At 44.0% G+C, this 27,290-nt stretch overlaps 1 protein-coding gene across 1 annotated transcript in view; it reads left to right on the top strand.

The window, feature by feature from the left end:
* The window catches only part of ENOX1 (ecto-NOX disulfide-thiol exchanger 1), a 289,641-nt gene that overhangs the window by 194,308 nt on the left and 68,043 nt on the right, over positions 1-27,290 (top strand). Inside the window, exon 9 of the mRNA XM_081328001.1 lies at positions 23,431-23,537. Within this exon, the coding sequence (XP_081184127.1) occupies positions 23,431-23,537 (107 nt within the window). The remainder of the gene's footprint in view (positions 1-23,430; positions 23,538-27,290) is intronic.

Here is a 27,290-nt window from a genome sequence, read left to right as displayed (position 1 = left end):
GAATCATGGACTTTTGATTGTTGGAAGGTCGCCGAAGGGGATCACGTGACCTTGGGACTCTGCGACCATCATAAATACGAGTCAGTTGTTAAGCGCCTAAATTTGGATCACGTGATCGCAGGGCTGCTGCAACGACCTTAAGTATGCAAAATGGTTGTAAGTCACTTTTTCCGTGCTGTTGCAACTTTGAGCGGTCACTATCATAAGTCCAGGACTTCCTGTATTACCTCTGCCTGCTGGCACGAACAACAGCATTTATATTTAAGCCGAGGCCAGGAGAGGAAATTGAGGCAGCAATTTCTGTCTTCGTAGAAGCACTGATAGTTCCTCAGGTATTGGTGAGTGACAAGGAACAAGATCCTCAGATGTTGCAGGTAACTTGATGACCCAATAAATCTGTCTCCAACAGAGAAATTATGTATTGAGTGTCATGAAGATGAGAATTAAAAAAAAAAATCAAATCAAGCTGTCAGAGTGGTAAAAGAGTTAACGCAAATATATGGTTTGGACAAATATTTTGAAGGCACCTTAAAAAAACACCGATCTTGTACAGTTAGAAAAAGGGCAGAAAAATGCTGGCAGGATTACAAGTATCTCCAAAGGGTTTTATTTGACTATATTCGAGGCAAGAAAGGAATGATATAACAGGCACTTGGGCAATTATTCTTTTTTTTAAATTTGAGACCTCTCTTGAATCCAAAGGGTGGAAGATTCAGGGCAGATGAACTGCTACAGGTTTTTACATACTGCATACAACGACTATGAAATTTATAAACAGAATGACAGAGTTGGAAGGGACCCTGGAGGTCTTCTAGTCCAACCCCCTGCTCAAGCAGGAGAACCTATACCATTTCAGACAAATGGCTGTCCAGTCTTTTCTTAAAAACCTCCGGTGTTGGAGCACCCACAGTTCTCCTGATTAATTGTCCTCATTGTCTGGAAATTTCTCCTTAGTTTTAGGTTGCTTCTCTCCTCAATTAGTTTCCATTCATTGATTCTTGTCTTGCTTTCAGGTGCATGAAATGTAGCTATGCAACTTGATGAATTTAAATAGAATGCTTGCGATCAAAACATCACTTTTACTATCAGGGCAGTGAAGGTCCTAATGTCCAGTCAAGAGAATATGAAGGACATGATCTTTTTCTGCCCTGGCTCCCTTCACTGTTGGAGACACGCGGAGGCTGTTGGGGATGTGTCTGTGTGGTCTGCATCTCAAACTGAAGCGCAGATGGTTTCTGTAGTCTGCCATGTTTTCTGGAAATCCGTTCATGCACCCTTCGAATGATGTTCGTCCCAAAGCGCGTGGCTAAACGTCTACGGAGATTTTCCATCCTCCAAGCCATGGTTGTCCCAAAGGTGCTTTTTTCAGGAGACCTCTGGGCTTTCTTGTTTTTCTTTGAAGACGTTTTGCTTCTCATCCAAGAAGCTTCTTCACGTTTGACCAGATCCTTCCATTCCCCACCACCCAGTCAGAATTGAAGAAACTTCTTGGATGAGAAGCTTAACGTCTTCAAAGGAGAACAAAGGAAGTCCAGTTGCCTCCTGCAAAAAAGCACTTTCGGGACAACCAGGACCTGGATGACGGAGAATCTCCATAGACGGTGACAAAGTCCCTTTCCCCAGTGCGGTTGTAACCGCAGTCGCTGAATGAAGTGGAAGTGGAGGACTAATTGTAGATGGTTTTGTGCCAGCCGCCTTGTGGATGCAGCATGTGTTTGAAGGGGAGGCCATCACGATAAATAGAGAGGCAAAACATCAAGGGTGATATGCAAATTGTAGGGTTCTTTATTACCCAAACCTATTCATTCTCAAAAGTGGATTTCAGTCCAGAAAGAGGAATCTGGTGCAAAGTTTTGGCAGCCACCGCATCCCATTGATTTTCTGCAAATGCACACACTTAGCAGATGAGTTCCTTCTAGTATTTTAAGTGCTGGCCTCTTTTCTTTTGGAGAAATTGCAATCAGCTGTATTGCCTTAATGGCCCTTCCTTATAAAACAATAATCAGAATAATGGCCCTCTTGAATTTCCTTTGTCATCTTATAATAAAAACACAGTGACCGTTTCAGGAGTGAAAACACATTCTTACAATCAAAAGGAAGAAAAATTAAACCTAGCTTTCCCCACCCCCACCCCCCCAGGTTACACGGGACATAGTTTCTGAAAACTATGAGCGATGATTATTGGGATGATGTTTTATTCATGCCCAATCTAATGTGCAAACATTTCATATGCCATGATTAAATATAAAATATTTAACGGTTCTCAGCAACAGAATGTACACAAGTACATAAACTAAGAAGCAGATGTAGAACAATCATTTCTTTGGAAACATTGAATGTCAGGCACCCCCAAATTAGCCTGCTTTAGTGTGTTTTGGAAATAAATCATCCAGATTGCGTATAATATTTCACCTGAGACATTGCTTAGGTACAACTGCAGTTTGCAGACGGAATAGGCCATGATTTTTAAATGCGATTAGAGCCGTTTGCAATACTTTTTTGAAATCACGGTTATCAGGTTTGCTTTTGAATCGATGTTTTCTAAAGTTTGCAACGTTGTATAAAGTCAAACATTTTTTTGTGGGGGGGGGGAAAGAAAAAAATGAGGACATAGAAATAAAACAATAATCGTCATAATTTCCCCTTGTGTTTAAGACATCAATTATACATCTTAATTGGATGAGCAGGCTTGCATAGATGGCCTGTTGGGTCCATGTCTTGTTTAATGAAAGACGAGACAAAATTTATTCTGATACTTGGCACCGATCACAGGTCATCCTCAAGTTATGGCTGGTTGCTTAGAAACCATTTGAAGTTATAATGGGCCCCCCTAAAATGCTTATGACCCAGTTCCAAAGTTTTGGCCTTCCACACCTTGCAGTCATCTGATTGCTTTTCAGATGTTTGCTTCCATTTTCGCTTAACGATTGCTGCAAAAAAAGTCACAAAATCCGATTGGTCACATGATGACTCATTTTACAGCCTCAGGCTCCATCACGATCATAGGTCAAGGACAACCTGTATACAGAGTAGTTACAATCCATTTACACGTATATATATCTTGAAAGGAAAGACAGTAGGAGTTTCAATGCCTTTTCACTTACTAGCTGTTGTTTGCTTTCCTTCGATGGCGTTCAACTTTTCCTAGTTGTCTTAATGTGATGTCTGAGAAGAACTATCTTCATTCATGGTGGTTTGACAAGACCTGCTCAGGTTGAGGAGAAGCACTATTGTTCTGTGGAATACAACTTACGAATTATCATTCTACGTGACCTGTTCCTGCATCATTTAGTATAGTTGCCCTCCATATGTGATGGATCAGCCGCTTCTAACAGAGTAATAGCATAACAGAGTTGGGAGGGACCTTGGAGGTCTTCTAGTCCAACACCTTGCTCAAGCAGGAGAGCCTGTACAATTTCAGACATATGACTCTCCAGTCTCTTCTTAAAAACCTCCAGTGGTGGAGCATCCACAACTTCTGAAGGCAAGTGATTAATTGTTCTCACTGCCAGGAAGTTTCTCCTTAGTTCCAGGTTGCTTCTCTCCTTGACTAGTTTCCATCCGTTGCTTCTTGTCCTGCCTTCAGGTGTTTTGGAGAATAAGCTGACTCCCTTCTTTGGGGCAGCCCCTGAGATATTGGAGCACTGCTATCATGTCACCCACAATCCTTCTCTTCATTAAACTAGACATCCCCAATTCCAGCAACTGTTCCTTTATATGTTTCGGCCTCCAGTCCCCCGATCATCTTTGTTGCTCTTCTCTGGACTCTTTCCAGAGTCTCAACATCTTTTTCTTTTTTTTTGCATTGTGGCGACCAAAATTGGATGCAGGATTCCAAGTGTGGCTTTACCAAGGCATTACAAAGAGGTACTAACCCTTGTAGAATTCCCAGATGGCATCCAAAAGTACCTGGGTTTCATGGGTCAATTTAGGACTTAACCTGGAATGCTATAAAAATGAGCACCTCCTGTATATAAGAGGCTACCTGGATGTTTTCTATAGAACATAGAATAATAGGGCTGGAAGCATTGTTCAAACCTGAAATACTCCTTAATTTTGTGAATACCATATTATTATTATTATTATTATTATTATTATTATTATTATTATTATTATTATTATTATTATTATTATTATTATTATTATTATTATTATTCAAGCCTTTACAAGCCTCAGTCAGTCTCCTAGAATATCACATTCATCGTGATTTGGCATCTGTGCCTGGATACAGGAGAGTCTGGTGCTTCCTCCAAAGCACGTCGGACTTCTCTTGCTTCGACTTTTTGGTAGACAGAATAACAGAACGACAGACTTGGAAGGGACCTTGGAGGTCATCTAGTCCAACCCCCTGCTCAGGCAGGAAACCCTACACCATTTCAGGCAAATGGCTGTCCAGTCTCTTCTTAAAATCTTCCAGTGTTGGACTGGAAGCATTGTTCAAACCTGAAATATTCCTTAATGTTGTGAATGCCATATTATTATTATTATTATTATTATTATTATTATTATTATTATTATTATTATTATTATTATTATTATTATTATTATTATTATTATTACTATTATTATTATTATTATTATTCTGAATAAGGTCTCTAAATTATTAATGGCAATCCTCAGAATACGTGTTTGTGCAGATTTTGTGATGGGGAGGGAAGCCTGAGGTGGGTGGACATTCAAAGTCCTCTTTAGGTATAAAACAGGCATTTTAGCCACTGAATTGTTACCTTTCCAAGCAAGGCAAACGATGAGCTCAAGCTGTATCCACCGATAAGAGCCTTTGTGCAGACAGACTTGTTAAATACACCTCTCTCTTTTTTTTTCCAGTGAAAAAAGAGATTTTGTGAATGAAAGGGGTTCCAAGCGTTCGTTGTTTTTTTAATGTAGCCTTGTATTGCGGCCTGGCCCCCGTAGCGCCTCACAAGTGGGATGTGCTGTTACGCATTTGTTTGTGAGACATACTGCACATCCTGCCTTTCCTTCAGGAGCTCAGGAATTCCCCAGGCCTTTGCTTGTCAGCTATCAGCAGCCGGGAAATTGCTCAGTAAATGGCTAAGCCTTTGAAAATTCCCCTTTTCAAGCTAGCTCTTCACAAGAGTTTCTTAGGCAGCTGAGTGGCAAGCCTTTACGCGCCTCAGTCAGTCTCCTAGAATATCACATTCATCGTGATTTGGCATCTGTGCCTGGATACAGGAGAGTCTGGTGCTTCCTCCAAAGCACATCGGACTTCGACTTTTTGGTAGAAAGAATAACAGAACGACAGAGTTGGAAGGGACCTTGGAGGTCATCTAGTCCAACCCCCTGCTCAGGCAGGAAACCCTATACCATTTCAGGCAAATGGCTGACCAGTCTCTTCTTAAAAACTTCCAGTGTTGGAGCATTCACCGCTTCTGGAGGCAGGTTGTTCCACTGGTTAATTGTTCTCACTGCCAGAAAATTCCTCTTTAGTTCTTTAATTGGATCTCTCCTTGGTTAGTTTCCATCCGTTGCTTCTTGTCCTGCCTTCTGGTGCTCTGGGAAATAAGCTGACCCCCTCTTCTTTGGGGCAGCCCCTGAGATCTTGGAACATTGGCTATCACGTCCCCCTCATCCTTCTCTTCATTAAACTAGGCATACCCATTTCCTGAAACTGTTCTTCGTATGTTTTAGTCTCCAGTCCCCTAATCATCTTTGTTGCTCTTCTCTGCACTCTTTCTAGAGTCTCATTACCTTTTCATATTGTGGCGACCAAAACTGGATGCCGTTTTCCAAGTTGTTCCTGGTCTGTTGCTAAATGCTTCCTGAAAAACATGGCTGGCTTTTATCTGCCGGTATCCATTCCAATCCTTGCTTGTCCCGTCCATGCTATGGTGAGGCCGCCGTTACTGTTCCCATCAACCTCCGAACACAAAAAGAACGTTATTGATTTATCCACAACATTTGTGGACCGATTCCCCTGGAAAAAAAGTCTCAGAGCAGGTTTTACGTGTGCGATCACTCTCGCGAGACTCTTGGGCAAAAACGGAAAGACTTTGGAAACGGAGGAACGGTGACCATGATGGAATTAAGCAGAGAGGACAGAATTAACTCGTTCTATTATAGCAAGGTCAACACCTAAATTTGTTAGAAAAAAATAGTTCAGGGAAAGAAGGGAACTGTGATGCAACTTTAGAGAGAGAGAAGGTCAAATACAGGAAGTCCTTGATTTACGAATGCAATCGAGCCCAACATTTACGTTGCTAAGTGAGGCAATTGTCAAGTGGGTTTTGCTCCATTTTACGACCGTTCTTGCCAGAGCGGCTAAGCGAATCACTGCAGTTGTTAAGTTAACGACACTCTTGTTAAGCAAATCTGGTTTTCCTGTTGACTTGGCTTGTCAGACGGTCCCAAAAGGGATTATTTGATTCCTTGGGACACTGCAACTGTCATAAGTACATGCCAGTTTCCAAACGTCTGAATTTTGATCACGTGAGCACGAGGATTCTGCAACAGTCATAAGTGTGAAAAACGATCAGAACTCACTTTTTTTGGCGTCATAATTTCAAATGGTCACTAAAGGAACTGTCCTAAGTCAAGGACTACCTGTATAAATGCATTTATAACTGCTGTTAAAAAAAAGATTGGAAAGCTACTTATTTATAACCTTTTCCATTTCTCTTTCCTTTTCTATTGTCGTTCTTATTTATTCATGAGTCTTCCTTGTTTTATTTCTTTCTTTGCTGATATGGTTTTCAACCGGTTAAAAATTTAGATTGAAAAAAAATATCTTGAAGCAGGGTGTTTTTTTCCCCCCCTGCAGCTGTCGGTCAAGCAGGAGACGTATGTACCTTGCGCAGTGATCCGACCCTTTTTATTCTCCATAAAAGTAAAGTGCTTCCTTCTCATATATATTCTTTTCTCACAAAATCCATCTCTGCTTCCCACTTGAATCAAACTATTAGCTTTTGCTCCACCATCCCTCAATGCCAGCTCTGAAATTGCTCCGTTCTTCTGGTGATTGAAGAGTTCTTGGCTGCTAGTTGACCCAAACAGCATCATTCTAAGGAGATCAACATCTGTGTTTCGGCCTTCGGAGGCCATCTTTCTCTTTATGGGAAATGGATAGTGACAGCCATCAAACGTAGTTGTGAGTTGGCTTTTTCTGCAAGGATAATAACAGTTATCTACAGCCTTCCTTCAGAAAATCTGTCTACCAAGCAACTTATTTGCAGGTTTCCCTGTCGTTCAACACTCTTGACTTGACCTCTGCTCTTGAAGAGATGGACTCTTTGGAAAAGCACTTCATTTTTGCCCTTCTTCTGTCCACTAGGGCCTTCTCCTGGTAGTCAGGTAGCGAGGCCACCATGAAGAAAAGTGCCTGTTCATCATTTGAAGGCCCACCATCTACTATCTGCCACCTAAACGCTTCAGCTTGCTTCTGAAGTTCTCTGGTGAAGAGTTACAACTTCATTAAAGGCTCTGTCAAGCATTATTTGAGGTCCCCAAAGGAGGGGGGGGGAGGGGAAAATCACGACACTTTGGCAGCCTATTAATTCAGTGGCAAAATAATGTCAGGATTATAATTAATATTGTTATTAATGCATATCGGGATAATTAATTTTCCTGCCCATCCCTATCATTGCTCAATCTTGGGAAATTACTTGGTTGAGTTCAGTTCTTCAGATGTTAATTTGCTGAAGATGAAATTGGAGCAAAACTATCTGCAGCTATCCTTTGGCGTCTGACAAAACGTTAGGATCTGAAAATATAAAACTTTCTCAGTCCCTAATAGAGACCTATTTGCAATGTCCCATTCTGTTCAGTGGTGATGATCTCCAGGTGGAGAAATCTCTATGGAGACTCTCAATCAACCAGGTCGTGGTTGTCCTAAAGGTGCTTTTCCAAAAGGCAACTGGACTTTCTTGGTTTCTTCCCTTGAAAACATTTTGCTTCTAATCCAAAAAGCTTCTTCAGTTCCAACTGAATCTCCAGGTGGTCACTTGTGACAAAGAACTGGAAGAAAGTGAGCCATGTCATTCCAATGTAGAACAGTGTGGACTTCAACTCCCAGAATTCAGCTTCAAGATGAGTGGATTTCAACTCCCATAATGGGGCTAGGGAATTCTGGGAGTTGAACTCCATCCATCTTAAAGTTTGATGAACTCTGATCCAGAAAGTGATCAAGGCAGACAAGAGATATAGTTGATCAGAGCAGCACTTTGATGGCTACACTAAAATATCACTGTTGAGTCTTTAATTGTGCAGTCCATCAACCTGTATCAGAGTGACAGTGCATTTCTGCTCCAAAGATAACCATCTGAAGGGTTATCTTCAAAAGTCCCATCTAATAACAGGAGCCTGTCTAAGAAGTTACTAGATGAACCTTCATCGTAACAAAACATTTCATAGAACATTATTGAAGGGACCTTGGGGGTCTTCTAATCCAATCCTCTGGTCATGCAAGAGACCTGTTACAATTTCAGGTCTGTCCTGTCTCTTCTTAAAAACCGCCAGTGATGGAGCACCCACAACCTCTGAAGACAAGCTGGCTGATTGTTCTCACTCTTCATTTCATACTCATTTTAGCCAGTACTGTGAAAAACTACTGATGTTCAACATGGCTTTAAAAATAAGAACACCTTTGTCGATCAATCCACAAACCTATAACTATATAGAACTGATGTGGTGGATTGTAGTCTGGATTCCCAGGAGGAGGTCTGCGGCTTTAATTTGGCGAGATTTCTGTCTGTAGGTGAAGGACCACAAAGGAAAGGGCTCAGAAGTAATTCTACATGTTGTCCTTGCTTCTTGGGAGCCTGACAAATATATTCGAATCTTAAACTGTTCAGGAAACTATATTTCTGGCCCAAATTGTAGTTTGCCCAATTTTGTTTCATCCCTCAACAAGGACTGGCAACCTAGAACAGAACACAAGCAATGGAGATGATCCTCCTCAGCATGAGCCTGATGTCTCATGAAAAGAAGGACCAGGGGTGACATGATAGCAGTCTTCCAATCTTTGAGGGGCTGCTCCAAAGAAGAGGGGGTCGACCTATTCTCCAAAGCACCTAAAGGCAGGACAAGAAGCAATGGATGGAAACTAATCAAGGAGAGAAGCAACCTAGAACTAAGGAGAAACTTCTTGGCAGTGATAACAATTAATCAGTGGAACAACTCACCTCCAGAAGTTGTGGGTGCTCCAACACTGGAGACTTTTGAGAAGAGATTAAACAATGATTTGTCTGAAATGGTATAGCATCTCCTGTTCAAGCTTGACTAGAAGACTGCCATGGTCCTTTCCAACTTTATTATTCTGTGTCTTTCATCCAGTCTTACAAGCATGAGACCATCTCTTAGCATCTTCAAGCTGCATTCTTGAAGGGATACAGAGTAGTTCTTATTGTCCTTCCATGCAATGGTAAAGCTATATATCCTGCCTTGTCTACGCTGGTATCCTGGTGAGATGGATGCTTTCTTTGGTATTTCCAGCCAGTTTAATAGCCATTAACATTTAGGTCCCAGTTGCACTAATGTATTTAAGTTTTAATTCAGTTTCACTGCACTAATTAATTTGCTTATCCTGCATCTCAGGTCCTGAATTCTCTTTTCCTTTCTGTAGTAAATTAAGAGGACATGGATTGATTTTTGCAATGGGGGCAACGGTTTCTTTCTTTCTTGTTTAAGTGGTGCTGAACCGGTGATACAGATTGTCTTCCATAATGCAGTTGGGTGCTACAAAAATCCAAGAAGTATCTGCATGATGCTTCCTTTTCCACCAACCAAGATCTTTGAAGAATGGGATGTCCTCTGCAGATCAATACCCATCCCCACTAAGTACATGGAGTAGGGAGGTGATGACCTGTATCATCCACCCACCCATCCATCCAATCCATCCATCCATCCATCCATCCATCCAATCCATCCATCCATCCATCCATCCATCCATCCATCCAATCCATCCATCCATCCATCCATCCAATTCATCCAATTAATCCAATTCATCCATCCATCCATCCATCCAATCCATCCATCCAATTCATCCATCCAATTCATCCATCCAATCCATCCATCCAATTCATCCATCCAATCCATCCATCCAATCCATCCAATCCATCCATCCAATCCATCCATCCAATCCATCCATCCAATCCATCCATCCAATCCATCCATCCATCCATCCAATTCATCCATCCAATCCATCCATCCAATTCATCCATCCAATTAATCCAATTCATCCAATTCATCCATCCATCCATCCATCCATCCATCCAATCCATCCATCCAATTCATCCATCCAATCCATCCATCCAATTCATCCATCCAATTCATCCAATTCATCCATCCATCCATCCATCCAATCCATCCATCCAATCCGTTCATCCAGTACATCCATCCATCCATCCAATTCATCCATCCATATGAAATATAATTTCTGAGAGTTCCAAAGCAGGTCTTGCTTTGTTCTCTGAGAATTGTAGGAGATGACCAGGCTGAGCCAGAGGGGAAGGTTCAAACATGTCATCAGTCATGAGTCCCTTCATGCCCCACCCCCATGGCTGGCTGGGGGATTCTGGGAGTTGAATTCCACAGGTCTTAAAGTGGCCAAGTTTGGGGACCCCTGTTATAAGGCTAGTATTTGGGGGGATGTCTTTGAGAAACAGCACACTTCTTTTCATCCGTGCTGTATAATTTGAAAGAAAGAAAGAAAGGTGATTTTCAGTCTTTTACTTATTGACAAGACAAAATGTTGCATCTGGTTAATGAAAATTTTATATGACAGGAGATAAATCCGCAGGTGTTTGCTGATGAATATTTAATGGTGCTTATTGTAGTGTCCTTCTGTTATACGTGGCTGTTCAGCTACTGCTTGGTAAGAAGCACCAAGCCTTTTGCAATTCTGAAACTTGGTCGCCTTTATATATTTGTCTCTCTTTTTTTTATGGCAAAGAAAAGTCTTAGTTTGCTAGTAAGTCTTAAGCAGTGAGATTCGCAGCCTTCCTGGAGAAAAAACTGTTGAGTCGCAACCCAGTTAGGAAGATGATAACTGAGAAAAAAAACAGAAGGTGTCACTTTCTCATTTTTAAGCTTTACGATTGTATTGTCAACAGGGAAATAGAAGTAGAATATCTTGAAATGAGGTTTTGATGACTCCAAACGTGGCAGGGAAGACGCCACCTCAGAAATGTAGAGATTCTCTATGTAGAAACCCCAAAACTAGGTTGGAGAGCCAAGATGTATAATTTTGTTGAAGGAAAAGTCTTCATCAGGGTTCAGTCCAAGCCGGGAATAAACGACATGGCGACTGCTTTAGGAAGAAGGTTGCAGTTTATGGAAGAGGAGAGCCAGACAGGAAGATGGCTCTGGAAGAAAAAAGAGTGAGCACATGTAAGGAGTGGGTTTTTATACCCTCTGGAGCCTTTTGTTTGGAGTTGTTTGAGGCTTTGTATTTCCTGTGTCACATATTTTGACCTGAGTCTGAGTGTGCCCCTTTGGCATCTGTGGGTTAATCCTATTATGTCCCATCTTAGAGTTTGGGTGGGGTATGTAGATTTTAGGTGTCTTTGTCTTCTTAATCTTCGAGCTGGAGGCCTCCAACCTTCCTGAATGGATTATCACATCTGCATTTCTACAGAGCTGGTTTCCGCCTGGGGGAGGGAGACCTGGGGCTATTATGAAAACTGGGCATGCTTTTCTGCCTCTTTAAGATCCTTTGAGGAAATATATTTTTCTGCCCTTTTAGTATTTCCTTCTCGGTGTGTGTGTGTGATTTCCCACAATTTCTTATCTCAGCCTTCATGTCCCAATCCTAACTAAAGTGTCTAAAATTTCGAAGCTGCTTCTCCATCCTTCCTTGACATTACAGATAGTCTTCACCTTACGACTGCCACCCAGCCCGAATTTATGTCGCCTCCCATTTTATGATGGTTCTTGCCACATTTGTTAAGTGAACCACTGCATTTGTTGAGTTAGTGACCCTGGATGTGAAGGGAGTCTGCCTTTCCCCCACGGACTTTGCCTGTCAGAAGGTCGCAAAGGGGGATCACCGTGACCCCAGGACACTGCGACTGTCATAAGTACATGCCAGTTGCTAAGCATCTGAATTTGATCACGTGACCACGGGGACACCGCCATGGTTGTAGGTGGAAAAAACGGTCGTAAGTTGCTTTTTTTCAGCGCCATTGTAACTTTGAAGGGTCACTAAAAATGAACTGTTGTTAACTCAAGGACTATCTGTCTAAGTTTCTTCCCTGCCCAACTGTTCTAACAACTCTTAGATCCCAAAGAGAGGATTACCGTGAAAAGGAGCATGAAGATCTAATCCAGCAAAGAAGAAGACACGAAAGGATGTTCTCAGGATGTCCCTTCTTCGTTAGGCAATGGGGTTTTGTATTGTCTATTGTGTTTATAGTTATGGATCCAAAGCTTGAATGCAAATTGGGTGAGGCTTTGAAAACCTTGATAGAAAAGGGGGCTACACATTGGTTGCATGAGAACACTCCTACTCCCAGTGGACTTCCTGAGAGCAAAGATACACCGCTAGTTTTTCTAGATAGAATTGTCTGGGTGGTGTATGACAAAGTATTGAGCTAGAGGTGCTCCTTCGTGGAGATGAATGACAACTGAGACAGGAGCAAAGAGGGTGAGTGGCTAAAGAACATCTGCTCCCCAACGACAGTCTTCCAAATCATCATCTGGATGATTCCGAAGACCATTGGGCTCAGTTACAATATGGGAGATCATATGAAGCTCAAGGTTGAATTGTGGAGTCCTTCGTGTTCTCTGAGCTTGGTTGTTTTCTTGCAGATTTTCATGACCCAACTAGGGAACATCATCAGTGCTTGTAGAGAGGAGGAAGAGGAGGAGGAGGAGGAGAGGAGGAGGAGGAGGTGGGAAACTGTGGGATCTTTGATGCTCTCTGAGCTTGGTTGTTTTCTTGCAGATGTTCCATGACCCAACTAGGGAACATCTTCAATGCTAGGGGTTTATAGAGCAGAAGAGGAGGAGGAGGAGGAGGTGATGGTGGAGGAGGAGTACAGTGGGGTTCTTAGTGCTCTCTGAGCTGGATCGTTTTCTTGGAGATGTTTCATGACTTAACTAGGTAGCACCAACAATGGTAGAAAGGAGTGGGTTTGCAGAGACATGAGGAGAAGGAAGGAGGAAGGAAGAGAAGGAGGAGGAGGAGGACTGTGGGATCCTTGATGCTCTCTGAGCTTGGTTGTTTTTTTGAAGACATTTCATTACCTAACTAGATAACATCATCAATGCTAGAAGGGAGGAGGAGGAGGAGGAGGACTGTGGGATCCTTGGTGCTCTCTGAGCTTGGGGTTTTTTTTGAAGACATTTCATTGCCTAACTAGGTAACATCATCAATGCTAGAAGGGAGGAGGAGGAGGGGGAGGAGGAGGAGGACTGTGGGATCCTTGATGCTTTCTGAGCTTGGTTGTTTTTTTGAAGACTGAAGTAGCCGAAGGACCACTCGGGACGACAGGCTAATAACAACAGATTTATTTAAGAGCAAGGCAAACAAAGAATAACTTGTCCGGCTTTTATAGCCGGCAGCTGGTAGCGAGGACCAATCAGCGGTGTCCATTTTGGCGCCCTGTCAGGCAGGGACCAATCCGCGTCGTCTTTTGTTGACAGCTCCGGCTTCCGCGTGTCTTAGTGTTTTGACAGCCGCGAGCTGTCAGTGGTTGCGCCTGCGCTGTACGGTGGACGCTTTGACAGCTCAGGCTTCTTCGTAGTCCGGCGTTTGACAGCCGCGAGCTGTCAGTGGTGGCGCCTGCGCGGTGCGGGGAACTTTGACAGCTGTCAAAGTTCCCGCGTGTTTTCCTGTCAGGCTGCGTTTAGTCTATACGCTTGCTGCTGCCGCTTTGATTGAACAGTTAACATATATACATCATATCAAGGGATTGTTTACATATATAACACACCCCTTACCCCTCCCCTGGTGCGTTTCTGCCGTCTTGGATGTTTGAACCTGCCCACTGATAGTCTTTTAGGTAGGTGGGTGGTCTCCGATTCCTGGTTGAGCGGCGAAGGGGTGGAGGGTGCTCAGGTTCCGGGTCTTCGTTTTGGTGTTCTTCTTCCTGGTTTGGAATAGGCAGCATTTCCGGTGGGAGCTGTATGCTGGCATTGGTTGGTTGCCCAGAAGTGTGTGGTGGTTGTCTGGGTCTGAGCTGATCAATATGGCGGCGTATGTTGCCGTGTGCTTGCGTAGCTATAAGGTATGAGATGGGCCCCGTTTGTTTTATTACTGTCCCTTGGACCCACTTGTTTTTATCTGTGTATGATCGCGCCCAAATTAATTGACCTGGGTTGAGTGTGCGGGCGGGGTGGGGGTGCGGTTCTTCTTCTGGATACGTGTCAGGGTGCAGTCTGTCCAGACGTGTTATTAGTCTTCTCCCCCATCTTAATTCGGCTGGTGATTTGCCGGTCGTGGAACAAGGTGTTGTGTGTTGTGCTAAGAGGAACTGGCTGATGCGCCTCTGCCAGTTTCCTTTAACGAATTTTTTTAATGCTTCTTTTGTGGATCGTACCATAATTTCAGCCATCCCGTTTGACGATGGGTGGAACGGCGCCGACGTGACCAACCTAATACAATTCTTCGTAGCGAAGATCTGAAATTCACGAGAGGTGAATTGAGGTCCGTTGTCAGAAACTATGGTGTCAGGTAGGCCGTGCGTAGCGAATATTTTTCGTAAAGCTTGTATAGTGGCTTGGGACGTTGTTTTTCTAAGGGGAGTGACTTCCAGCCATTTTGAGTGGCTGTCTACTACAATTAAGAAACTTTGGCCTTGGATGGGTCCCGCAAAATCTATATGTATACGTGACCAAGGGTTCCTTGTTGTTTCCCATTTATGGATTGGAGCCTGGGGTGGTTCATTCCTGGTCCCTTGACAGGTATAACACCCACCCACGTACTTTTCTATTTGTTTATCTATGCCTGGCCACCACACATAACTTCTAGCCATCGCCTTCATTTTTACAATTCCAGGGTGTCCTTCGTGTAAGATTTGTAATGTTTGGTCTATGTTTCTTTCTGGTATGATGACCCTATTTCCCCACAGCAGGCATCCTCTATGTGTTGAGATCTCATTTTTTCTGTTATAATAGGGTTGGAATTGAGGTTGTGGATTTTGAGCTGGCCATCCTGTTGTGGCCCATTTGTGGATTCTGGCAAGTATTTTATCTTTGGCAGAGTTAGTAGCTATGATGTTTGCAGTCAGGGGGCATTCTGGAAGTTGGGAGATTGCTAAAATCTGGCTGGCTGGGGCTGGGTCTGGGTCCCTGGTTTGTATGGGCAGTCTGCTGAGGCAGTCAGCATGACCCAATTCTTTACCTGGTTTATGTATTAGTTGATAGGAATAGGCTGCTAAGAAGGTTGACCATCTTAGCATTCTCGGGGAGAGAATTTGTGGAGTAGTTTTGTTCCACGTGAATATGCCTAGCAGGGGTTTGTGATCTGTAATTATAGTGAATGGTCTTCCATATAGGTAATCATGAAATTTTTTGACCCCTGCTACTATTGCTAGGGCTTCCCTGTCGATTTGGGCGTAGTTTCTTTCAGCTTTGGTTAGAGTGCGTGAATAGAAGGCTATGGGTCTTTGTGTGCCGTCCTTGAATATGTGACTTAAAACAGCCCCGATTCCATAGGGAGAGGCATCGCAAGCGATGCATATTGGGGTGTCCTCCCTGAAAAGGGTGATAGTTGAACTGTGACAGATAATCTTTTTTAATGAATGGAAGCTATTCTCATGTTCTTTGGTCCAGGACCAAGTTGTACCCTTGTCTAGGAGTCTATGCAGAGGCTCCGCAATAGTGGCCTTATGGGGGATGAAGGCATGGTAAAAATTTAACAATCCTAAAAAGGATTGCAGCTCTTGCTTATTCCTAGGACTGGGTGCGGTTTGAATAGCCTGTAGTTTTTCTGAGGTGGGGTGAATGCCCTGGCTATCTATTTTGTACCCTAGGAATTCAGTGGAGGTGACTCCAATAGAGCACTTTTCCCGCTTAAGTTTGAGGCCGGCTTCTCTGAGCCGGCTTAGCACAGCTGACAGCCTGTCAGCTAAGTTCGCTTCGTTTTCTCCGGCGATGAGAACATCGTCAAAGTAGGGGCAGACCCCGGGTATTCCTTTCAGGGTCTTCTCCATGATACCCTGAAATATACCCGGGGCCGCCGATATGCCAAATTGGAGCCTCTTTACCTTAAAGGCGCCGCGGTGGGTAACAATTGTCTGGGCCTCCGCAGTGTCCTCAGTGACAGGTAGCTGTAAGTACGCCTGTGAGAGATCGAGCTTGGCGAAAAGGGTGCCAGAGCGGATGGAAGCAAATACGTCCCTTACCGCTGGCACTGGGTAGGCATGGGGGCTGAGGGCTAAGTTGACTGTCGCCTTATAATCAGCGCACAGTCTCACCTCCCCATTAGGTTTGATTGGGGTGACGATTGGGGTCTCCCAGGTTCCCCCTTCTGTTGGCTCAAGCACCCCTAGTCCTACGAGGCGATCAAGTTCGTTTTCGATTTTTTCTTTAAGGGCAAAAGGTACCCTCCTGGCTCTTATCTTAACTGGTTGGATTGCAGGGTTTAACTGTAAGGAGATGGGGGGACCCGTGTATTTCCCTAAAGTGCCATCGAAAACGTCGGCGAACTTATCGCAAACGGCTTCTAGGCTGGGTGTTAGGATGGTGTTAACCCCTGTTAAAGCGATACCTAGTGGACTGAACCAGTTTAGTCCTATCAAATTGGTGCGGTTCCCTGGCGTAACTAAAACCTCCAGGGGACCCTTGAACCCCTTGTACTGCACTACGACCTTGGCTTTTCCTTCCACCGGAATGGGGGTTTTCTGGAAGTCCGCTAGGTGTACCTGAGTTCGTTTCAGGGAAATTTGTCCTCGGCCCTTCTGACAGATCTCCTGATAGGTTGTTAGAGAAATTAAGGAAACTGCCGACCCGGAATCTACTTCCATGTGGCAGGGCACCCCCTGAATTCTGACCCAGATCTTAACCTTGGAGCTTATGCTGTTTACCCTGTCCACAGTCTCTACCAGGGGCCCTGGGTGGGGTTCTCTGCTGGCCTGGGCGGCTGGCCTACCTGGGGGTTTTGCCTCCACCTCATTGATGTTGTCCCGGCCTTTGCTGCGGCACACCGGCTTGATGTGGCCAGTCTTCCCGCAATTGTGGCATTTCGCGTTCCTAAAACGGCAACTTCCTCGGGCATGATTGCCTCCGCAGCTGGCACAGGCGGCTCGTTGCTCGTAACGCGGTGGTGGCGGTGGAGGGTTCCTGGACCCCCGGCGGTCCGACGTCTTTCCCCTTCTTGGCTGTCTGTGCTCCATTCGGCGTTGTAGGGCTTCTCCGTCGGTGAAATCTACCGACTCTCCGCTGTCGCTGAAGGCTGCGCTTTCCTGGTAGACTGTCGCGGGGGTCTCTGGGGTCGTGTTGGTCAGCTTCTTCTTGTGGCTGTGTTCGTATGCCATGATCTCCCTGGTCAGCTCGGCCAGGTTCATGTCGGGTTTGGACGTCAGTTTTTTTTGTAGCTTCTCGTCCCTCAGACCGATCACCACCTGGTCTCTGATGCGATCTTCCAGGTCGGGGAAGCAGCAGTTCCTTGCGGCATGTCTGACCCCGGCGATGAATTCGTTGGCGGGCTCGTCCTGCCGTTGTTTCTTTTGCGCGAATTGCACCCGCCAGTATAGTTCTGATCGAGCCGGCATGTAGTATTTGCTCAGCTGGTCCACCAAGTCCGCGTATGAGACTTCAGTGATGGGCACTGGGCTGAACAACCCGACGGCTGCATCGTACACCGGGGGCCCGCTGATGTACAGCAGAGCGGCGGCCTTTGCTCGGTCGTCAGTGATCTTACTGACGAGGAGGAATCCCTCGACTTGGCCGAGGTGTGATTGCCATCTCTCGGGATGGCGTGTATCAAACTCCCTCACACGGCCGAAGTTTGCCATGTCGTCCGGTCCTGGGTTGCTCCGATGGAAGTTAAAACTTCCGTGACAGCTCTTGCCGGGAACTCCCTTCCTCGGCCGTGACTTCAGCTCCGGAGCGATCCCATCCTCGTCGCCAGTGAAGTAGCCGAAGGACCACTCGGGACGACAGGCTAATAACAACAGATTTATTTAAGAGCAAGGCAAACAAAGAATAACTTGTCCGGCTTTTATAGCCGGCAGCTGGTAGCGAGGACCAATCAGCGGTGTCCATTTTGGCGCCCTGTCAGGCAGGGACCAATCCGCGTCGTCTTTTGTTGACAGCTCCGGCTTCCGCGTGTCTTAGTGTTTTGACAGCCGCGAGCTGTCAGTGGTTGCGCCTGCGCTGTACGGTGGACGCTTTGACAGCTCAGGCTTCTTCGTAGTCCGGCGTTTGACAGCCGCGAGCTGTCAGTGGTGGCGCCTGCGCGGTGCGGGGAACTTTGACAGCTGTCAAAGTTCCCGCGTGTTTTCCTGTCAGGCTGCGTTTAGTCTATACGCTTGCTGCTGCCGCTTTGATTGAACAGTTAACATATATACATCATATCAAGGGATTGTTTACATATATAACACAAAGACATTTCATTGCCTAACTAGGCAATGTCATCAATGCTAGAAGGGAGTAGGGTTTGATCTCTGTGGTTCACCTAATCAGCGTTGGGGTGTGTGTGTGTTCTTTTCTTCTTGGCAGTTCCTTGACTTGGCTGTTGTTTACTGCTTGATTGTTTATCTGAGTTGGCACCTGCTGGCTTCCAACAAGCAAACTCAATCAGGAAGACTTGCAGTGAGAATTGAATAGAAGTTGTTTTCATAGTCAGATATTTCAAAGTTCAAGAGCTTCCGAGTTTTGATATACACCCCCTTAAAATAGCAGTGCACCTTTTCATTGCATCTTCCAGAAATTGTTCTGCTGGAGCCTTCTGCCATTAATTAATTACACCCAGGCTGTTGATTAAGTTCAGTGCTCTTCGCCCTTGTAATAGGTGCAACAGAAGAATGATTAGAATCTAAATTACATTGTTAATAAAACAGATTCCTTAGTGATAACCCTTTCATAGTCTCCTATACTTATTCCAATTAATTTAATAAGGTTATGAAATACAAAACCTGAATCATAAGTATATGCAGATTGCCATATCATTTAGCAGTTGGATTCACCGTACCTAGGACAAGCTGTAACGTGACACTCGGCCCAGGTATTTGTCACAGAAAGTTCATATTGGGGTATTGAGAGGGGTGGGCGGGCAGATAACAGAATGACAGAGTTGGAAGGGACCTTGGAGGTCTTCTAGTCCAGCCCCCTGCTCAGGCAGGAAACCCTGTGCCATTTCAGACAAATGGTTGTCCAATCTCTTCTTAAAAACCTCCAGTGATGGAGCATCTGCAACTTCTGGAGGAAATCCGTTCCACTGGTTAATTGTCCTCACTGTCAGGAAAGTCCTCCTTAGTTCTCGCCTTGATTAGAATAGAATAGAGCTGGAAGGGACCTTGGAGGTCTTCTAGTCCAGCCCCCAGCTGAAGCAGGAGAACCTATGCCATTTCAGACAAGTGATTGTCCAGTCTCTTCTTAACACCCTCCAGTGATGGAACACCCATGATTTCTGAAGGCAAGCTGTTCCACTGGTTAATTGTCCTCGCTGTCAGGAAGTTTCTCCTTGATTCCAGGTTGCTTCTCTAACTGGTTAGTTTCCAACCATTGTTTCTTGTCCTGCCTTCTGGTGCTTTGGAGTATAGCTTGACTCCCTCTTCTTTGGGGCAGCCCCTGAGATACTGGAAGACTGCTATCATGTCTCCCCTATTTCTTCTTTTCTTTAGACTAGTCCCGCAGCCGTTCTTTGTATGTTTTAGCCTCCAGGCCTTGGATCATCTTAGTTGCTGTTCTCTGAACTTTTTCCAAACACTCAACATCTTTTTTGTGATACGGTGACCAAAATTGGCTGCAGTATTCCAGGTGTGGTCTTACTAGGGCTTTATAGAGCGGTACTAAGATTAGTTTCCATCTGTTGTGTCTTGTCCCGCTTTCAGAGATTTTGCTCTCCCCCTTAAGGTGTCTATTCCCTTTCCATCCAGCATCTTCGAATGCTGTTCTGCTTGGTCTCTTCATGTAAACAGGAAGAAGAGGAGCAGAAAGTAAAATACCTTCTTCAGCATGCTTGCCATCGTCTGTTGTTGTTAGTTGCGAAGTCGTGTCCAACCCATCGCGACTCCATGGACAACGTTCCTCCAGGCCTTCCTGTCCTCTACCATCTTCTGGAGTCCATTTAAACTCACGCCTACTGCTTCAGTGACTCCATCCAGCCACCTCCTTCTCTGTCGTCCCCTTCTTCTTCTCTTGCCCTCAACCTTTCCCAGCATTAGGCTCTTCTCCAGTGAGTCCTTCCTTCTCATTAGGTGGCCAAAGTATCTGAGTTTCCACTTCTGGATCTGGCCTTCTAAAAGCAGTCAGGGTTGATCTTCTCTAGGACTGACCGGTTTGATCGCCTTGCAGTCCAAGGGACTTGCAGGAGTCTTCTCCAGCACCATAGTTCAAAGGCCTCAATTCTTTGCCGCTCAGCCTTTCTTATGGTCCAACTTTCACAGCCATCATCTACCTTTATTTTAAAAATTGATTTTATTGTAATTTCTTTGTTTGATGGTTGAGAGCTGGGTGGCGTGCAAGTTCAATCAATTAAATTAAAAGCTAAATTTAAAATAAAAATATTCAATTAAACTTTGCATAGAGCTTGGGGGTACTAGACTGAAAGCCATTGTTTTTATACACACACACACACACACACACACACACCCCAGCCCTATAAAACCAGTCTGGATGACAATTTCCATCTTTTATAAGGATGGAATTGGTTCTACTCAGTATTAAAGAAATCCAGAAGGTGTATCTTTGTTGCAGTTATACATACCTTCATGCTGAGCAGAACCAATTCCATTCTTATAAAGTAGAAATTGTCATCCAGACTTATTTTACAGGGCTGGTGCTGGTAGGATTTCCTATAGTAGAGAATTGTCATGTTTAATTCCTTAGTAACAGCATATCCCTTTTGATACAATAAGGCGGTGGAGTCAGCAGGAAAAAAGATGAGATTTTAGAAACATAGCTGAAGGGCCCGTTTTAAATCTGAGCAGGCTTTAAACTTAAACCGAAGCACAAAGTTTAGAGTCCCACAAGGAGCGATTGTTCTAGGCAGCATTTCCAAAGGAAAAAAGTTAAACTCTGGGAAATCAGAAGTCAGTGGTCAGCATTAAGAACCAACTTTGGGAGCAGTGCACGGTTTGCAAAATTCAAATTGCATGCTTGGTTTGTAAAATTCAAATTGCACAAGGCATAGTTCAAGTCTGTAACACTTACAAAACAGTTTGTAAGATTCAATTTGTAAAATTCAAATTGCACAATCCCTACTTCAAGCAAAAGGCACTCAGTTAAATCCAGAATAACCTTCTTAAATCAAGATGGTGACAGAGATGATCATAAAGGCTTATCGGATCATATTTAAAAAGAGTGGGGAAGGTAAACATTTCTTTCCCCAGCAATAACGCAAACCAGAGTCTTATTGGTGTAAAGCGGGGAAAACTTCACTTTCCAGAGAAGAGTTTCTCTTAGATTTGCAGATATGAGGATCCCTTTGCCAAAATGAAATACACATGTTTTCTGAATTAACTGTCACCGTTTCCTGCTATAGTGAATCCGTCAGCTGTGGAACTTCAGAACTGGATTTGCAATATTTTTATTTTAGCTACTTATAAGGTCTGAGTGACATTTCACTTGCAGTTGCTTGGCAGACTCAAATGTTATCCTTCGACTTGCAAATGTAATGTCTAAAAGAAAAAAGAGAAGAAGGAGAGGGAGGGGAACATTAGGATAAAAGAACAGAAGAAAAGAATATGATTTAAAATGTAGATGCCTTTTTGGCTTCTGATATCTCCCATGTTTCTTGTGTAAATTAGCAAGACACATATGCAAATTTTGGTGGGTCTAAAAAAACATTTAAGTACTGTAGATCTGCAGTTTTCAAATTTCAAATTTCCATTGAGCCCCAAATTTCTGTTGTTAAGTGAGACATTTGTTAAGTGAGTTTTACCCCATTTTATGACACAGTTCTTAAGTGAATCACGGCAGCTGTTAAATTAGTCACACGATCGTTGTGAGTCTGGCTTCCCCCGCTGACTTGGCTTGTCAGAAGGCTGCAAAAGGGGACACACTGCGACTGTCATAAATGTGAGTCAGTTGCCAAGTAGCTGAATTTTGATCACCTGACCATGGGGAGGCTGCAACAGTCATAAGTGTGAAAAACGGCCCTAAGTCACTTTTTTCAATGCCGTTGTGACTTTGAATGGCCACTAAACAAGTTGTTGTAAGCCGAGGAGTAGTTGTACGGTGCAAAGAGGGATAAGCAGGCTTAAAATGTTTCACGGAAGACATTTGTCCACAAGGGAGATTGAAGAGAATCAAAGGGACAAGTACAGATGAGGTGAACCCTGGTTCAAGAACAGTAAACTGTGAGAGGGATCTTGGAGTCCTAGTAGATGATGACTTAAAAATGAGCCAGCCATGTGCGGCATAGAATCAAAATCACGGGAAATCAGTACTGCTTTATAAAGCCTTAGTCAGGCCACACCTGGAATACCGCATCCAGTTTTGGTCACCACATTACAAAAAAGATGTTGAGACTTTGGGGAAAAAGTGCAAAGAAGAGTAAGTAAGATGATTAAAGGCCTGGAGACGAAAACAAATGAAGAAAGGTTGAAGGTTTGGGCTTGGCTAGTCTAGAGAAAAGAAGGACTGGGGGGTCATGATAGCAGCATTCCAGTATTTGAGGAGCTGCCACAAAGGTGAGGGGGGGGGGCTCAACCTATTCTCCAAAGCACCTGAAGGCAAAACATGAAGCAACGGATGGAGAGAAGCAACCTGGAACTAAGGAGAAACTTCCTAAAAGTGAGAACAATTAACAGCTTCCCTCCAGAAGCTGTGGCTGCTCCATCACTGGAGGTTTTTAAGAAGAGACTGGACAGCCACTGGTCTGAGATGGTATATAGGGTCTCCTGTTTGAGCAAGGGGTCGGACTAGAAGACCTCCAAGGTCCCTTCCTGCTCTGTTCTGATTGAAAGCATACAAGTCGAAACTGTAACAACTGCAGAAGCGATTAATTGCATGCGACTCTGTGAGCTATCAGGGTGTAGACTAAAGTTGTGAGAAGAGACTTGAAGGAGGACACCTCCAACAGATCTGAAATGTAAGTACAGAAAAGACACACGTTTGGAACAGTGGTGGGATTCAGCCCGTTCACACCACTTCGGCAGAACCGGTAGCTAATGGACTTCCGGAAGCGGCATCCACACAGAGAACCAGTTGTTCCCATATTTGAATCCCACCACTGGTTTGGAAGTCTGGGATGAGGTCATTCCAGCAGTGATGTCATCCTTAGACTCCTTGTGTCTTTACTTGGCTTTCCTTCAGAGAACCGCAACATAAATTGCTTGTCTTGTTTGACTTCCTTGTTCACCAAAGTTGAGCAGATTGTGGCCGTTTTCAACGCTTCCACCCGACAAAAAGCTTGGGACCATTTCTCGAAAGCTCAACGGAAGAATATAGATATTTGGCGCAAACACTCCGAGGTGGGTGAATTCTCCTTTTTCCGTTTTTATCCATCATTTCACAGGCTTGGACTAAGAGGGGAAAAGCAAAGGGGGTTTCTGGGCTTGATTGCGCTTTGTTCAGCAGTCTTTAATTGCCGCAATTGTAGTGTGTGGAAGTAATTAAGTACTGTTTCCAGAGTCTCTGCAACAGTTTATACAGCTGAAACCCTTTGGAGACAATATCCCTTCCACTAAAACAGCTAATTGAGAGAATTAGCAAAGTCATCTTAACATTTATGTTATAGTCCTGGAGTTCGTTAACTCCAAAATGAATTTAATTCATCACAATATTATCTGCAACCAGAGGAAGCTATAGGACAAAGCAGATTCGTTTCAGACAATATTCTTCCTCATCAATGTTTATAACAAAGTAATTGTTCAGGAGATATCGGAAATCCAAATTTCTTATTTACTTAGTATTGGCTTAGGAAAGGCAAGGTGATTTTCCCAATTTGACCTTGGACAAAATAAAAGGGAATGTTTTTAATTGTCCATAGTCCAAACTTCATAGGGTAGTGCACCGCAGCAGGAATTCCGTGTTTTAAATCTTTTGAGTCCTATCAAAGCTGAGGTGTTTTTTTTTTGTTTGTTTTATGGATGCAGTGATAGCAAAATTTTCAAAGACTTTCTTGAATCCAGACATCAGAAGAAAACTTCTTCCTAATCCTAATAAAAACCCAAGTTCACCTACAGTCTTACAGATGGGGGAGGGGGGGGTGAAGCCCTCAGTAAATTATGACAGCTTCCCGGCCTTACTAAAAAAAAGAACATTAAAAAAATGTACTACACGTTCTTTCCCCCCACCCCCCCCCAAGGCAGCTGGACTTTCTTCTTTTGTTTGAAGATGTTTCTCTTCTTATCCAAGAAGCTTCTTCAGTTTTGACTGAATGGTGGAGAACAGAAGGATTTATATTCTTTGCAGTCTTCTGGTGGTTAGTATTCCCTCTGAGAATTGTTGAGGCTACTTGGAGGTTTATCTGTGACCTCGGGGGCCACCTGAATCCTGTAGTCTGCAATTTTATTTTACTCTTTTGGTGGAAATCCGTTCATACTCCCGCACCATTCAAAGGGTGTTCATCCCAATGTGCATAACTAAAACGTTTCCTGATGAGGAGCAAAATGTCTTCAGGCAAAACAAGAAAGTCCAGTTGCCTTTTGAAAAAAAAGCACCTTTGGGAGAACCATGACCTGGACAACTGACCATCTCCGTAGACATTTTTTTAAAAATGTAGATTTCATAGGGTTTTGAGACATCCTCAGCCTTTCCAAGAGAAATGAAATTCAATCAGTTGACAGGCCTAGATGCTGTCTTTTTTCCCCCCAAGGTTAAAACCTTCTGCATCTCAGGCCAGGGACTTGAATGGGACAAAATGATGGAAGTCAGAGACACCTGCAAGGAAGGAGCAACATCTACAGGGTGGTAGATGAAGCACTGTGGTGGACCAGACCTTTTTTGAACATCTATGTCAGGGGTCTTCAAACGTGGCCCTTTTATGACTTGTGGACTTCAGTTCCCAGAATTCCTCAGCCAGCCTCCATTTTGTTTGTTAGATTTAAGACAGGAGTCTTCAAACTTGGCCCTTTTATGACTTGTGGACTTCAACTCCCAGAATTCCTCAGCCAGGCACGTTTGAAGACCCTGGTCTATGTAGAAGCTGGTACTGAATACAGCAAGAGTTTGCCATTCAGTGCTTATCCCCTATCTTGTCCATTCTGACACCAATACTGGAGACACCAGTGTTAGGATATCAGACAGAAGGAGGGGACTCAAAATCAGACTGAATGGTCACGGACATCTACCTGATTTATCTTAGTTGTTAACTTGCTCTGCTCAGAGCAAAATCTCCACCTGCTCTACTTAACCACACCTGTTCGTTTACCTGCAAATAGGTATGGTAGCCAGGACAACCATCCTGAGTTTAAATAGCTGGTTACATTTAGCAATAGAGGAGAACCAGAAACAGCCAGACTTGGGGAAGTGGAGGCAAAAATTAAATGCAATGCCCATCTGGACATCTGGGTTTTGTTCAATGCATGTGCATGATGAGAAATGAAGGAAGAAGAATTGTTTTTCCTACATCCCTTTTTAGAGAGAGAGAGAGAGAGAGAAGGGGTGGGGGGAAGAGAGAGAGAATTTCCTACATGTTTAATTTATTGACCATATTATGCAAATGTGGTTTGACTCATTTTCTTGGAGTTATGTGATTTGCATGTAGATGATTTCCTGCTTTCTGACAGTGGCTTAGTTGTGGGTTGCGTTGTGATCCATGCATCAGGCTTAATACCATGTGTGAATGATGGTTCTTGGGATCAGGGCACTTTGGAAATGTATGCAATGGCTATACCCTTCCCATGGATAAAGGGTTTGTGGGGGATGCCCCCTGAGATACATGCCAGCAGTTCTTTCAACCGAGGGGCAAACCTGACACACACACACACACCTGTCTCTCTGGTGACCCTCACTGGCCACAGAAGGAGCCAGCCTGACTATGAAGAGAGAAAGAGAGAGAGAGAGAGAGAGAGAGAGAGAGAGAGAGAGAGAGAGAGAGAGAGAGAGAGAGAGAGAGAGAGAGAGAGAGAGAGAGAGAGAGAGAGAGAGAGAGAGAGAGGAAAGAGAGAGGATAGGTGGATGGATGGATGGATGGATGGATGGATGGATGGGTGGATGGATGGGTGGATAGAAACAAAGACAGAGAGAGAGAGAGAGAAATAATAGCTAGAGAAAGACAGTGTGTATGGAGAGAGAGAGAGAGAGAGTGGGGGAGAAAGAGTCAGATGAATGGCTGGATATAGATTGGAAAGAGAGAGGATATTTATTTATTTATTTTATTTTTTAATTCCATTTATATCCCGCCCTTCTCCGAAGACTCAGGGCGGCTTACAAGCTTAGCAGTAGCCTTCATTCTATGTATATGCCTGCTTATTAGGGCTTTCATACACCCCCCAAGCGGCATTATTACAAAGTCAGCTTAATTGCCCCCAACAATCTGGGTCCTCATTTTACCTACCTGGGAAGGATGGAAGGCTGAGTCAACCTTGAGCCTGGTGGGATGCGAACCTGCACTAATTGCAGGCAGCTGGTGTTACTTAAGGAGGCATTAGCCTACTGCTCCACCAAGGCTAGGTGGATGAATGGATGGATGGATGGATATAGATAGGAAAGAGAGAGGATAGGTGGATGGATGAATGGATGGATGGATGGATGAATGGATGGATGGATATAGATAGGAAAGAGAGAGGATAGGTGGATGGATGAATGGATGGATGGATGGATGGATGGATATAGATAGGAAAGAGAGAGGATAGGTGGATGGATGAATGGATGGATGGATGGATGAATGGATGGATGGATATAGATAGGAAAGAGAGAGGATAGGTGGATGGATGGATGGATGGATATTGATAGGAAAGAAAGAGAGGATAGGTGGATGGATGGACGGATAGATAGAAACAGAAAGACATATTAGAGAGAGATACAGACAAATAATAACTAAAGACAGTGTTTGTGTGTGTGTGTGTGTGTGTTTCCATGTCCCAGCCCTTCATTTTGATTTTTTTTAAAAAAAATAATAATACCACCTCTGCATTCATTTACTTAGTGCCCTCTCAGTGCATTGTTAACACCACAGTCCTTTTATTTTTTCCTTGCCTAACAACAAAAGTGCTGTGAGAAGGTAAGAGTCATTTATTGAATTATTGTGTCTCTTGTTTATAACAATGGAGCTCCCTGAA

This window comes from Vipera berus (assembly GCF_964194415.1).
Source record: "Vipera berus genome assembly, chromosome: 4".
Classification (NCBI taxonomy): domain Eukaryota; kingdom Metazoa; phylum Chordata; class Lepidosauria; order Squamata; family Viperidae; genus Vipera; species Vipera berus.
The sequence above is the reverse complement of the archived record's forward strand: the minus strand, read 5'-3'. Positions and strand labels throughout refer to the sequence as shown.